General features: G+C 43.7%; 1 protein-coding gene across 1 annotated transcript in view; it reads right to left on the reverse strand.

The window, feature by feature from the left end:
• The window catches only part of ADGRL4 (adhesion G protein-coupled receptor L4), a 308,744-nt gene that overhangs the window by 116,480 nt on the left and 177,499 nt on the right, over positions 1 to 14,765 (reverse strand). Inside the window, exons 4-7 of the mRNA XM_088450302.1 lie at positions 11,849 to 11,995; positions 8,572 to 8,642; positions 5,940 to 6,119; positions 5,654 to 5,837 (exon numbers count right to left, since the gene is read on the reverse strand). Of these exons, the coding sequence (XP_088306428.1) occupies positions 5,654 to 5,837; positions 5,940 to 6,119; positions 8,572 to 8,642; positions 11,849 to 11,995 (582 nt within the window). The remainder of the gene's footprint in view (positions 1 to 5,653; positions 5,838 to 5,939; positions 6,120 to 8,571; positions 8,643 to 11,848; positions 11,996 to 14,765) is intronic.

Below are 14,765 nucleotides of genomic sequence, written 5' to 3' on the forward strand. Positions count from 1 at the left end.
GTACATTGCGCAGGCTCTGGAGCCGATCATAACGCAGACATGGGCGATTTGTAAATGACTCGGTCACTTCTCTACTGGTGGCTAAAGGGGAGTAACGGGTTGGTAACAGGGCTCTCGCACGTAATCTAAGTGCAGTATGGCCTTGTAGATGGATTTGCAGTGTAGTGTTTTACGCACTGTTTACAGACTATGGGGTCTATTTACTAAGCGGTGTTAGGAGACAGAGTGAAAAGTGATAAGAAAGTGATAAGGTGCCAGCCAATCAGCTCCCAACTGTCATTTTTCAAACACAGCCTGTGAGATGGCAGTTGGGAGCTGATTGGCTGGCACCTTATCACAGACTTATCACTTTTCACTCTGTCTCATAACACTGTTTAGTAAATAGACCCCTTAGGGCCGTATTCAATTTGAGGCGAAAAACCGTTATCGTCATTTTCACCTGTCTGCATTATCCCCGTATTCAATTTCAATAACTTTTCACCCTGCTTTACATGGCGAAAAAAAGTGCAGAATTGGGGTTTAGGGGCGCAGGCTTTAAAAAAAATAGCCTTCACCCCTGGGAGTGTCCCCTAAAAATAATCTGTGTCAAAAAAAGTTTTTTTTTTTTTAAAAATCGGGACACCCCAAAAAATTAACTTGAATTTTGGGGTTAAAAAAAAAAAATATGGGGGACAAAATCCTAAAGTAGCTAAATAGATTCCAGAGGGTTTCCCAAGTATGCGGCAGGTGTTTCCTTCATTGCGGGTAGTAGCGGCAGGTGCATTTTTGAAGAATTTTAAAAATACACTTTAGGGACTTAAAAATATGTTTGCACCCATTTTCATGTACCCCAAATTTGATGGCCTTAGTTATTTATTAGAAGAAAAAAAAACCTAAGTGCTATTCTGCATCACTTCTTCACAGGCGCAAAAAAGCACCTGCTGCGGCTATTTAAAACCCCTATTTAGCTTCAGCAGGGAAAAACGTGGGTACTCATAGTGATGCCCCATGACAGGACATCTTTATGGGGGCCCTAGGAAGAATTCCGGAAAAATTCCTGAATTTTTTCGATACTTACCTTTCCGCCGGGTCCCGTTTTCGCTGGATCCTAATTAAGTGCAGGGATAAAGCGGGCACGCGCCCAATACTTTATCCCTGCAAAACCTCTGATGTGGAGCGAAAAGTCCAGCATGGACTTTTCGCTCCCAAATTGAATGTGGCCCTTAGGGTTCTATTTACTAAGCAGTGTTAGGAGACAGAGTGAACAGTGATAAGATAGTGATAAGGTACCAGCCAATCAGCTCCCAACTGTCATTTTTCAAACACAGCCTGTGAGATGGCAGTTAGGAGCTGATTGGCTGGCACCTTATCACTTTTCACTCTGTCTCCTAACACTGCTTAGTAAATAGATCCCTTAGAAGCAGATGTACTAAGCTCTGGAAAGTGATAAACTAGACAGTGATAAACTGCCACCCACTCAGCTCCTAACTGTCATGTTACAGGCTATATTTGAAAAATGACAGTAAGGAGCTGATTGGCTGGTAGTTTATCACTCTCCACTGTATCACTTTCCAGGAGCTTAGTACATCTGCTCCTTAAATAAGAAAATATACTGACAAGGGGGTTGAATAAATTAGACTCGCCGTTTCCACGCCATTGCAATGTTACAATCATCCCCTCGGGGCTAATTAAATAAGGGGCTAGTAATCAGGACTGATAAAGCTCTGATTGGCTGGCAGTCTATCACTTTCCAGGGCTTAGTACATCTGCTCCTTAGCTTGTGCACCAAGGATGGTGGCTATGACACCCAGGATACAGGGGCGGGCAGGCCGGCCACAGAGAAGTGAACAATTCTGCATACGGTATGGGCGACAGTATGCGTTTATTTCTGTATGCACAATGCGGGTGCAATTAGGGCCAGTATGCATCCAATTCTGCATCGGTGCTATAGGGGGAGATCTAAGAATCCTTGGAGAGAGATAGCGGAGCGTGACCAGTGCTGTGTAGGTGTGGCCAGTGTTGCCTGGGCATGACCAGTGCCATGTCGTTGTGACCAATGCCACGTGGGCATGACCAGTGCTGTGTGGGTGTGGCTAGAGCTGTGTGGGTGTGGCCAGTGCTGTGTGGGTGTGGCCAGTGCCAAGTGGGCGTGTACACCCCCTACACTATCAGTCCCAATGTTTCCCTAAATAAATAATAAGAAAAATTGCATAATTTTGTGAGGAAAATAGAAATACAGCTTTAATACTAAGCTGCTGAGCGGCTGGTCATCATCATGCTGTCTGGATGATGGGCCTATTTTTATGCGGAGGCCCAGGGCTGTTGCCCCACCTTCCACACTGTTAATCTGGCTCTGACTGTTAATAATGAATTAATTCATGGTCACTTTACATTCCTGGAGTTGGTGTGTCCAAACCTAATACGAGTCCACTGTGTGAGCCAGAATAAACATTGATTGAACAGCCAGTGGGTATTAATGTGGTATAATAGTAAAGCTTGTTCTCCAATTAGTAGTATTGCCAGATCAGTAGCAGAATCTTGGGCACGGTGTTCATGGGCTGGATGTATGAAGCTGACTTTTGAAAAAAAATTAAATTAGTGCATGCACATAAAATATCTAAAACAAAATGTTAATTGTGTCACTCTATCGATAGTTCCTCCAGCATTGCTAATCAGTGGGATCAGATCACAATGCTGCAAAGCATTGGAGGCCTTCATTGCTGCATCTCAGTGAGGTAGGCCCAGGGTTATCTGAGTTTGGTATGCAGGGTTATCTGAGTTTGGTATGCAGGGTTATCTGATTTTTGGTATGCAGGGTTATCTGAGTTTGGTATGCAGTGGAGACAAGTTTTAGCAAACAAGGGCAACTACAAGTTCTTTCCATGGTTTTGATACACGATACAAATAACAGCATGCCATGTGATGTCAGAGAGGGGAGGTGGAGGGGGAGGATGTCACAGTGCACAGAGCAGATACTGTACAACACACATTGTCTGGCTGCCAGAACTGGACACATATCTCAGCATGCCACGTGATGTCAGAGAGAGGAGGAGGAGGAGAGGGAGGATATCACAATGAAAACAGAGTTCATAGGGACATTCCACTGCTCACTACATGTTGTGTCATGTAACTGTGGTTGTCATGGTTTTCTCATAATATTGCAGAAAGTGGGAAGAACTATCAGACATTACCTAGTCTAAAGAAACAAGTCAAAGAGAATGGAATATATTAAGATTTTATGTATAGTCTGCCACAGTGATTTATGTTAAAACAAAAAAAGACAATTATTTTCTGCATGGTGTTGCTGTTTAATGTGGCCGTAATTAATTGTAATGTCATATAATTATTCTACTGAAACTGATTGATTATCGGAAGTGACAGAAAATACGGTGCTGAGGTGACTTCTCTCACCCTGTGTGTTGGGTCACCTCCCAACCGTCGCTGAATTGCAGAACCTCTACTGATTTGGCCAAAGTGATCAGTGATCCTGTCTCACGGACGAATGGCCGCATTCATCCACGTGTGGCCACCTTTAGTTATTGTAGCATTTAAGGCTAAGTTAATTATTTACACAAGACTAATCACACTAATTGTGACTGATGTGCTATAGGTGGACAAACATGAATATAAATAAATTCTGAGACTGCGCTCATTTTCTTTCTATTATAAGAAATTGTTTTGATTCAAATTAAAATGTAAAACATTCTTGAAAAAAACAGATGGAGGACTGAGCAGCTTTAAGCTGGGTAGACACTTGTCGATATATTGCTCGCGCGATCAACAAACAATATATCGTTAGTGCATCGGCGGGTGTGTACACCCGATAAGTCTGTGAACAACGTCAGTCACAGACTTACTGTATCAGGTCGGCCCTGCAGCACAGCCGATGCCGATATATGTGCAAGATACTATATATCGGTGCATCTTCATGTGTGCACGGGCGACCCGCCGACCATCCCATGTGCCAGATGCAGGAACTGCCGATAATGACGTCTCAACTTTACAGGCAAGTGCCCATCTACAGTGGTTGTGATGTCAGGTAAGACATATCGGTTGGCTGATTGGTGTGTATAATACAAATCGGCCACACGTACAGCAGCTCGGTCTACTGACCAATCCATCATGTAAGTGTATACCTAGCATTAAATAGATATGAGATAGATAGATATATAGATAGATAGATAGATATATAGATAGATAGATAGATAGATAGATAGATATGATATAAATAGATAGCTAAATAGATAGATATGATATAGATAGATAGATATGATTTAAATAGATAGATTTAAGATAAAATAGATAAACAGACAGATAAATAGATAGATAGATATAGAAAGATAGATAGATCTGTAGATAGTTAGAAATTACATAGAAAGATATGATATAGCTAGATAGATATGAGGTAGATAGATAGATAGATAGATAGATAGATATGAGATGGATAGATAGATAGATAGATAGATAGATAGATAGATAGATATGATATAAATAGATAGTGTGATAGGATCACTGGTAAAGTGGTCTGTGACAGGGACATTTATCCCAGATTCCTGTCTCATGTGTTTTAAATCCCCAGGAGAAAGTCTGCAGTGTAGCAGGCTGGAGTTTCGGCTTTTTGAAAAGCCAGTTTGGGACCTGGGGGTTGTGGGTGAGAGGAGAGGGAGGGTTCCACCCACGGCCACTCCAGGTTTTGGTTCTCGCAGCCTGGTAACAGGCTTGTTAGGGTTTCCACCTGAGAGTGGCCAATATAAGCCTAGTTTAGATAAGGCTGAGTGTCTCACCTGGGAGAGCAGACAGGGAGTTTGCTCAGAGACACTGGAAAAACCTATCTGTGAGTACTGTGCTGTGCTTTTGTTGCTGGTGAGGGCATTAGGCCCTGCCAGGTTCTGGTAGTGAGGGAACTACCTGTGAAGTTAGTGCCCCGACAGGGCTAGGATTTATGTTTATGTTTTCTTTATGTTATTTCTGACATTGTACAATAAAGACTGGCGCCGACCAGCTTGTACTCGCATCCAGACTGGTGTGCTGCTTCCCTGCTGCTGTGTGTGTGTGTGTAAGGAAGGAGTCCCCTACCCAGGAGAGGGACCCCCTAACTTGACTGTGTCACAATAGATAGATAGATAGATAGATAGATAGATATGAGATAGATATGATATAGATAGATTTGAGGTAAATAGATAGATAAACAGATATATATATATATATATATATATATATATAGATAGTTATGAGATAGATATATAGATAGATAGATAGATGGATACATTTGAGATAAATAGATAGATAAACAGATATATAGATAGATAGATAGATAGATAGATAGATAGATATGATATGATATAGATAGATATATTTGAGATAGATAAACAGAGATACATATAGATAGATAGATAGATAGATAGATAGATAGATAGAGAGATAGATAGGTAGTTATGAGATAGCTAGATAGATAGTTATGAGATACCTAGATAGATAGATAGATAGATAGATAGATAGATATGAGATACAAAGATAGATATGAGATAGATATGATATGATATGAGATAGATAGATAGATAGATAGATAGATAGATAGTTAGAAATTACATAGATATATATGAGATAGATAGATAGATAGATAGATAGAAATGACATAGAAAGATATGAGATTGATAGATAAATAGATATTCACCCATATTATTCGTATCAACATCAAGTTGCGTGGTTTTTCTGAAGTTCTGTGACATATTTAGAGCCAGCTGTTCCGTCGTGTGCAGGAGCTGTGTGATAGTTTTTCGTCTACTTTCATCCGTCAACTTTTGCCAAACTGCGATTTTGTCCTTCTCAATAAAGTTATTTACCGTGTTAACAAAAGTCTGGCGATATACATGGAGGAGGAAGGATAATGTGTTAATACAGCGCACACTTTCCATTTGCTATTCATTCTTTAAACAAAGATGTCAGGCTGAATCACTTACTGTAATAGTGGTATTAGTGAGAGTCTCTTTGTTCAGTGCTGTCTTATTTAAAGTGCTTAGCAGAGGAGAAGACGCAGCGAGCACTTCAACATAAGAAATCACGTCCACCGGCAGCAGCTCTCTGGTGGTGCTTTCCTGAATCTCCTTTAGAATGGTAATTGGCTCTTTGATAGTGTTGACCTAAATTAGAGGCACAGAGAGATGAGGAAATCGGCGCTGCTGCATTTCAGATTTCCCTGGTATTTTCAGGCTGTCGTGCGGATGGAGCGAGTCAGTTTTGGTACAGGGCCCAACAAGCGCGCAGCGCAATACATGAAAGGCGAGAATGGACATGACTAAGGGGTCTAGTTACTAAGCAGTGTTAGGAGACAGAGTAAAAAGTGATAAGGTGCCAGCCAATCAGCTCCCAACTGTCATTTATCAAACACAGCCTGTGAGATGACAGTTAGGAGCTGATTGGCTGGCACCTTATCACTTTTTACTCTGTCTCCTAACACTGCTTAGTAACTAGACCCCTATGAGTTTCACGCTTATTATTGCACAGTGTTACAGTACTGACTGCGACTCTGCTTGACTTTCTTAAGCTGGGAACACACTGGACAATGTGTATACCTGGCGACGGCAGAAGCAACTGGACGATATATCGGGCGGACGGTACACACTACACAATCTGGTGAATGACCGCCCGATACGTCATTCCCCCGCCGCATCCACAAGCATGGTGTCGTTCCTCGAGTCGCTAGATCGGCCTGCACTGCATCTGAAGATGCGATAAATGAGGTGCGGGAGCGCACATTAGAGTGTACACATCTAACGATGCGGCCGATTCGTTGTTCCGATCCATCGGGAGTTGGCAAATCGTACAATACATCGTCTAATGTGTACCCAGCTTTTACTCAACTTTCATTTTGTCAGCCGCTGCCCAGTTACTCCCAGAGCCGTTGGCCCTTCCGCAACCCCACTCCCTCCCCCAAGAGATAATATGTCACCCATGGACTCAATGGGGCTTATTCTGAGTTGGAAGTAAAATGGCTGTTTTTGCGTTATGCCGGAGTCCCGTAGAAGCCAGACTCTACTACCCTATAGTATGCTAATGCACTTTTTTTTTTTAATATACTATATATACATACATATATTACATACTATTATTAAACAAAAATGACATTTGGAATTATAACATTTAATAAAATAGAAATAAAAATACAAATTTATCTCAGACTACTGCACTAGTATTATAAGTAATAATGTGCGCATTCTGTATGATTTACCGCTGGCCGCATGTCCGGCGGTTCAAATCCCAGCAACGCCAGACAGATGAGGAAATCCTGATCGTCCTAAAGGTAAGTATTTACTAACCTAACCTAACCCTCCTAACCCTACTTAGGGGAGCCTAACACTAACCTGCCCCCCCCCTGTGCCTAACTCTAATCCCCCTCTAAGTGCCTAAACCTAACCCCCCTTCCCCGCCACCTAAACCCAAGTCCCCCCCAGGAACTCTAAACTAACCCTCCCCCCCCCGCGGCTGTCCGCGTCCGGCATCACTTCGATCGGGATGCCGGGCGCCGGTCTCCCGGCGTAGGTAAAATGACAGGCGTCGAGATGTCGACCCCTGTCATTTAACTTTCGCCGGGATTCAGTAGTCGGGAAGCCGTCTGTCGACATTGCGTCAGCCGGCTTCCTGAACGTATACCTAATGCACTCCTTATTTTAAATTTACTGATATAAGAAGTCGCTTTTGTGGCCATATAACAGAATGGCGCTGCAGGCTGCGCTTTCGCCTTGTCATAAAACACTTTGGTGACATGATAATTTTAGACCTGATTAATACTAATCGCCGCTATTCGTGGTAATAGAGAATGTATCAAAAAAAATACATGCAGGCATGGGTGCTCCGAAAGGAACCTCATCCTTGCGATGTGTAAGCAGTAAAGTGATCGCTAATATGATTGTTTCACTTTTTATATTGTGACCCTGCAGTGCTATTACGCATGTCCAGTCTGCTGACCACGCATGTGTGGCGGCCATTGCCCTCTCCTGTTAATTAGTTCGGAATGCAGCCCATAGACTACAATGGCTAACCTCTTCCAATGGCGTTAGCTGCTGGGGCCAAACTCCGTAATGCTTCGCATTCTGGAGCTTAATGAATCTGACAATTTTGCAGGCTCCGTAGTTGCTGCAGCTGCTGTCGGAAATGCGGGGACTAACAAAAGAGAATGTGTGAAGCCGCACTGGACAAAAAATCCCAAACTACTGTATTGTCAATCGTTTTTAAACCAACAGTGAATGTGTCATCTCTATCTATGTGGGAAACAAATCACTTGTGGTTGGTGGTGCACCAAGTCAGTATGTTAGTGCACTGAACTATTGCGTAAAGAGAAAGAGTCTTTGTTGGGGCACTCTAATGTGCTGGGATCTCAGCAGATATGAGATAGCAGCTGGGGTGTCTCCTTCGTACATTCAGGTGATACTTAGTATTTGCTGGTATCCCCCGAAACTGTGTGTGTTCAGGTGTTGTTATGCTGCAAATACTGAATGATGACAAGTGCAACTCTGTAGAGAAATGTCTATGCAGAATAATATACTGTATGTTAAAAGGAACATTGGAGATATGTAATGTCCCATCATCTCTTACCTTGGCCATGGTTTGTTTTATGTTGTCAGAAACGCACTCAGCATCCAAATGACATTTAATCTTTAGGTTTTCTGCAGAAAGAAAAAAAAATATCTGTCACCTAAATGACTGGACAGCTGTGGCCATAATTGCTGTATCTAGCACCAGGTTCGTTTGTCAATCTATGTCACTGGAAAATGGGGGACTCAGACCTTTAGATGACATCATACAAGAGTTACCGTAACCATCATTATTGTGATATATTGGACCCTATGCACAGTTAAACGCAAACGAGTATATGCTCCCCCATTGTTGGCATGGGTAAAAATGGACGTATGCGGCGCTGTGCGCATCCTGCGGTACGCCTGTCACTACTGGTATCCTTGGATTTCCACTAGTGATCATCACCAGGGCACTCTTGCACCTGCCTGTATGTGGTGAAAAAGATTCACCGTGTTTACACTCACGTACAACGTTGCACAGACTTCACATCTGTTATTATGGCGACTGATCATTGTGCATGTGAGAACGCCACGTTACAGCCCAGGTACGCCTCCCCAGTCGCAAGCGCCGATGCTACTGAAATCCGTCCGAGTTTCCATCACCTGTATTTGCTCGGTTCCAGATTGTGCAGAGCAAAAATAAGCTCCGCAACCCCGTTGTGCAGTCACCTCTGCATCAGACCTACTCTGTTATTTCATTTCTGTGTGTACTGCTAAATAATCATCATAAAAAACACATTAAGGTTACACCTCCCTAGTGTGAAAATAATCTCATAGGGCATATGTGGGCACTTTGCAAACCTCGATGACATGTTACAGACGCTGCTGTTTTTAGTTCGAACACAAATGGCCCCTGATAAAATGTGGGAAATTGCTGAGGTGAATCACACGGAAATTGTCTTTTTATTATGGCACCATCGCCCCTATTTGGACGTAGTTGCATCACAAAGGTCCTGGTCACATTTATATATTTGCAGACCCACTACATCATTATAGGCTTCTAGCTCTCATCGTAACCGCTGCTACATGCTCCCTCCCCCCTCTGTATCCCATCTGTGTCATCTGCCCCTCCCCATCTGTGTCACCCCTGTTTGTCTGCCCCTCCCCATCTGTGTCACCCCTGTTTGTCTGCCCCTCCCCATCTGTGTCACCCCTGTTTGTCTGCCCCTCCCCATCTGTGTCACCCCTGTCTGTCTGCCCCTCCCCATCTGTGTCACCCCTGTCTGTCGGCCCCTCCCCATCTGTGTCACCCCTGTTTGTCTGCCCCTCCCCATCTGTGTCACCCCTGTTTGTCTGCCCCTCCCGATCTGTGTCACCCCTATTTGTCTGCCCCTCCCCATTAGAATATAAGCTCTCACGAGCAGGGCCCTCCACCCTCTTGTGCTTCTCCCTCACTTACTGTATACTTTCACCTACTCCTCACTCCCCACAAAGGCACCGATCACTCGGTTGCTGACTCCCTGCTGCTTATGTGAGTATTATGATCCCTAATGCAGCTAAGTGTATAAACCATGTCCTACATTGTATTGTACTGTAAAGGGGGGTATCCACTACCAGATCTGAAAACGAATGCACGATTACGCCGTTGTAATCGTGCAGTCGTTTGTGCAGTTGTGTGATGAGCCTGCACTGAACGAGCACATAATAGCACATAAATATACATGTATACAGGCTAATATAAAGCCTGTATACACATGTCAATCACTTTCGGCAGGTTTAATAGGTTCTAATTGGCCTCACCTGCCGCAGATCACCGGGAAGCAGAGACGGAGATTGGGGGGCTTACAAGTTTTCAGGAAATTTAAGGCATTTTCTTCATATAACGCCATTCTGGAATGATGTTATATAAAGTAATGATTTATCGAGTGATGTAACACTTTTTGCTATACTGAATAGCAAAAAGCGTTAAAGCACTGTAGAGATCAATGGTTGATCCCTACAGTGCGGTACTCAGCGAGATGGGAATTAGTGGAGAAGATAATTACGTTATCTTCTCCATGAACCCATTGCTGAATAAGGGATTTACAAAGAAAATACGGAAATCATAGTTTCCGTATTTTTTAAGTATAAAAATAAATCAATGCTGAATAGACCCCTGACTCCGTTACTTCATCTCTTCAAAAGTAGGTGAAACTCTATCTTTTCACCTACTTTAAGCAATGATGACTGAGCCCCAAGGAGAGGTGGGCCCATGGTGCTGGGTTTGGAGAAAGGAGTCATAGAAAGAAGTAGTGGGGGGAACAGCTACAGTACAAGAGTTAGGGTTGAGCTTGGGACTGTGGGCCTGATTCAGAGCCGGACGCTATTTGCGCTCGCTCGGTCAGAAAAAGGGTCCGGCTATTTAAATTGAGCGCTCGCTCTTTGCGGTCTGTTGACGCCTCTATGTCTGAGCGAGTGAACGAAACATGCGCTCGCTATTTTGTAAAGACGCCCCCTGACCGCTCGCATCCTACGTCATCTCCGCTATTTATTTGATTAATCGAGTACATCGAAAGGCGTCTGAACTGCTCGCAGTGCTTGTGGTTGGATTTTCCTACCGCAATCATGCGAACAGTTCAGGCTAAGAAACAACCAAGTGACGTGGTCGATGACGCTGCTTTGTTAATTATGCACACCCTTAAAACGCCCGTTTTGACCGTTTGGCACGCCTGCGTTCGGATCACCACTCCCCGTTTTCAAGCACCTTCCCCTGTTACCACCCACAAACGCCTCATCCTGTCACTCAAATTAGCAGGCACTCGCACTCGATTTCCGACAGCAATGACTGGTTGGCGCATGCGCATTACGACCCATATGCATGCGCAGATGTGCGAACATCGCTCATAGCGAACGAGCGGCCGCTTACGAGCGGCTCTGAATCAGGCCCTGAGTATTTGCCCTGTCTGACAATAGGCATCTGTAAAACCTCAAATATATTCCAATCACTCTACCGGGAAGAATGATTACAACATATTTGAGGTTTTACGGATGCCTACCCCATACCTGGTACAGTACAGTATGTCACTTACCAACAACATTATCTTTCTGAAATAGTCTTATATATATATATATATATATGTATATATATATACATATATACTGTATATGCACTTTTTTTTTTACAGAAAAGTTTTTGTCCCCATTTTAATAAAATTAAAACTATATTGCGAATTGCAATAATACATTTTTGTCACCTATTATGTTCTATAAATGTAATTATATTAAATGTAACCTGCAGGTAAATCCTTCCTTTGTAAACGTGATGTACTCATTAAAATGACTTCAAAATATGCATTAATATCCCCAGAACAACTTACCTTGACAGTAAGTCCCATCGTTTGGTGTAAAGACCAAGCTTCCTGAGGACGCCTGATAGCCCTGCAGGCACGAGCAACTGTACCCTCCGGACGCATTGTCACACCGAGCGTGGGCTCCGCACTTGTTGTCATTGCATTCATCTATATCTGCAAATACCATGTCAAATCGCAGTTTAATGACATATTTATGGGATGTAAACTCTCTCCCTTGTCAGTTAGTAAATGGCTGATGGCACAGGAACAGAACTGCAATTTTATAACAAATAAAAAAAGAAACATCTTCTGCACAATAATTTCATGTTTCTCTTCCTGTCAATGAAACGTTGATTGGAAAAAAAAAAAAAAAAAAGGGAAACAATTAAATGTTTTACACATCACAAAATTCTGTTCCAGGGGGATAAGGAAGAGAGTTAAAACATTTTTAGATATCTCTAAATTCAGCTGCTGACACCGTTATTCTCTTCTAATAAATTACCTGGAAATGTGTCTACTTAGTCATGTTTGTAATTAGAATGATGAAAAGCCATAACTTAGGGAGTTTCTGGTGCGAGTTGTCACATGCGGTTATTGGTGTTTAATTGTATATTGGGCTGGATGATAAATCACAAAGTAAGGAACAGAAAAAAAATAACCCGAAGACAGATCGGTTTAATTATAAGTGCAACAAGTACAGTTTTCTTGGAGTTTTAAAGTTGGAGAATCTGTCCCCATGGCCAGCGGTTGGGTAACTTGGCAGCGCCTGTATATGGTCCAATTTGGGAGGCAGGGTGAACAGATCTCGATGGGTCTCATGTTATCAGCCTGGCGATGCCCATACACGCTGGTTCATCAGCCAGTAGCAATTGCTTTCCATGCATATCAGTTCCCATTCACTTTATCATGCCCTAGGCAATCATTGTGAGGAGGGCATGTGATCATTCTGATCAGAGATGATCACAATGGGTGAAAGAATTGTCATGTGCTCGGCAAGCTTTACATAAACACATGGGCGTGTGCTCGGCAAGCTTTACATAAACACATGGGCGTGTGCTCGGCAAGCTTTACATAAACACATGGGCGTGTGCTTGGCAAGCTTTACATAAACACATGGGCGTGTGCTCGGCAAGCTTTACATAAACACATGGGCGTGTGCTCGGCAAGCTTTACATAAACACATGGGCGTGTGCTCGGCAAGCTTTACATAAACACATGGGCGTGTGCTCGGCAAGCTTTACATAAACACATGGGCGTGTGCTCGGCAAGCTTTACATAAACACATGGGCGTGTGCTTGGCAAGCTTTACATAAACACATGGGCGTGTGCTCGGCAAGCTTTACATAAACACATGGGCGTGTGCTCGGCAAGCTTTACATAAACACATGGGCGTGTGCTTGGCAAGCTTTACATAAATACATGGGCGTGTGCTCGGCAAGCTTTACATAAACACATGGGCGTGTGCTCGGCAAGCTTTACATAAACACATGGGCGTGTGCTCGGCAAGCTTTACATAAATACATGGGCGTGTGCTTGGCAAGCTTTACATAAACCCATGGGTGTGTGCTTGGCAAGCTTTACATAAACACATGGGCGTGTGCTTGGCAAGCTTTACATAAACACATGGGCGTGTGCTTGGCAAGCTTTACATAAACACATGGGCGTGTGCTCGGCAAGCTTTACATAAATACATGGGCGTGTGCTTGGCAAGCTTTACATAAATACATGGGCGTGTGCTTGGCAAGCTTTATATAAACACATGGGCATGTGCTTGGCAAGCTTTACATAAATAAATGGGCGTGTGCTTGGCAAGCTTTACATAAACACATGGGCGTGTGCTTGGCAAGATTTACATAAATACATGGGCGTGTGCTTGGCAAGCTTTATATAAACACATGGGCGTGTGCTTGGCAAGCTTTACATAAACACATGGGCGTGTGCTCGGCAAGCTTTACATAAATACATGGGCGTGTGCTTGGCAAGCTTTATATAAACACATGGGCGTGTGCTTGGCAAGCTTTACATAAATACATGGGCGTGTGCTTGGCAAGCTTTACATAAACACATGGGCGTGTGCTTGGCAAGCTTTACATAAATACATGGGCGTGTGCTTGGCAAGCTTTACATAAACACATGGGCGTGTGCTTGGCAATCTTTACATAAACACATGGGCATGTGCTTGGCAAGCTTTACATAAACCCATGGGCGTGTGCTTGGAAAGCTTTACATAAACACATGGGTGTGTGCTCGGCAAGCTTTACATAAACCCATGGGCGTGTGTTTGGCAAGCTTTACATAAACACATGGGCGTGTGCTCGGCAAGCTTTACATAAATACATGGGCGTGTGCTTGGCAAGCTTTACATAAATACATGGGCGTGTTCTTGTTCTGATTTACAGTCACTACAATAATCTTTACATTAAAGAGACCTTGCTATCCAGATTATACACTTACTAGAAGTGAGTTGGGTACAGGATCGTTCAGGATGCCAACAGTAGGAATCCGGACAGAATTTGGCAAGTATCCTAACCTTAGCCTAACCCACCTTTCCCGCAGCCTATCCCTCCTCCAGCAGCCTAACCCTAAACCCTCCCCCGATAGCCTAACCCTCCCCCTCCCACAAACCACCTTTTCCCACCTCGCCCTAACCCTCTCCTATTGCAGCCAGACCCTGACTTTCCCCTCCCGAAGCCTAACCCTCCCCCTTGTAGCCTAACCCTCCCTCTAACCCTTCCTTCCTGCAGCCTAACTCTCACCTCCCTCCCGAAGCCTAAAGCAGCCTAACCCCCCGCCCCGCAGCGTAACCCTAACCCGTCCACAGCCTAACCCTCCTGCAGCCTAACCCTCACCCTCCCTTCCCAAAGCCTAACCCTCCCTCTAACCCTTCCTTCCTACAGCCTAGATCTCACCCCCCCTCCCGAAGCCTAAAGCAGCCTAACCATCC

This window comes from Taudactylus pleione, unplaced genomic scaffold, assembly GCF_031769625.1.
Source record: "Taudactylus pleione unplaced genomic scaffold, aTauple2 ptg000514l, whole genome shotgun sequence".
In the NCBI taxonomy this organism is placed as follows: Eukaryota; Metazoa; Chordata; class Amphibia; order Anura; family Myobatrachidae; genus Taudactylus; species Taudactylus pleione.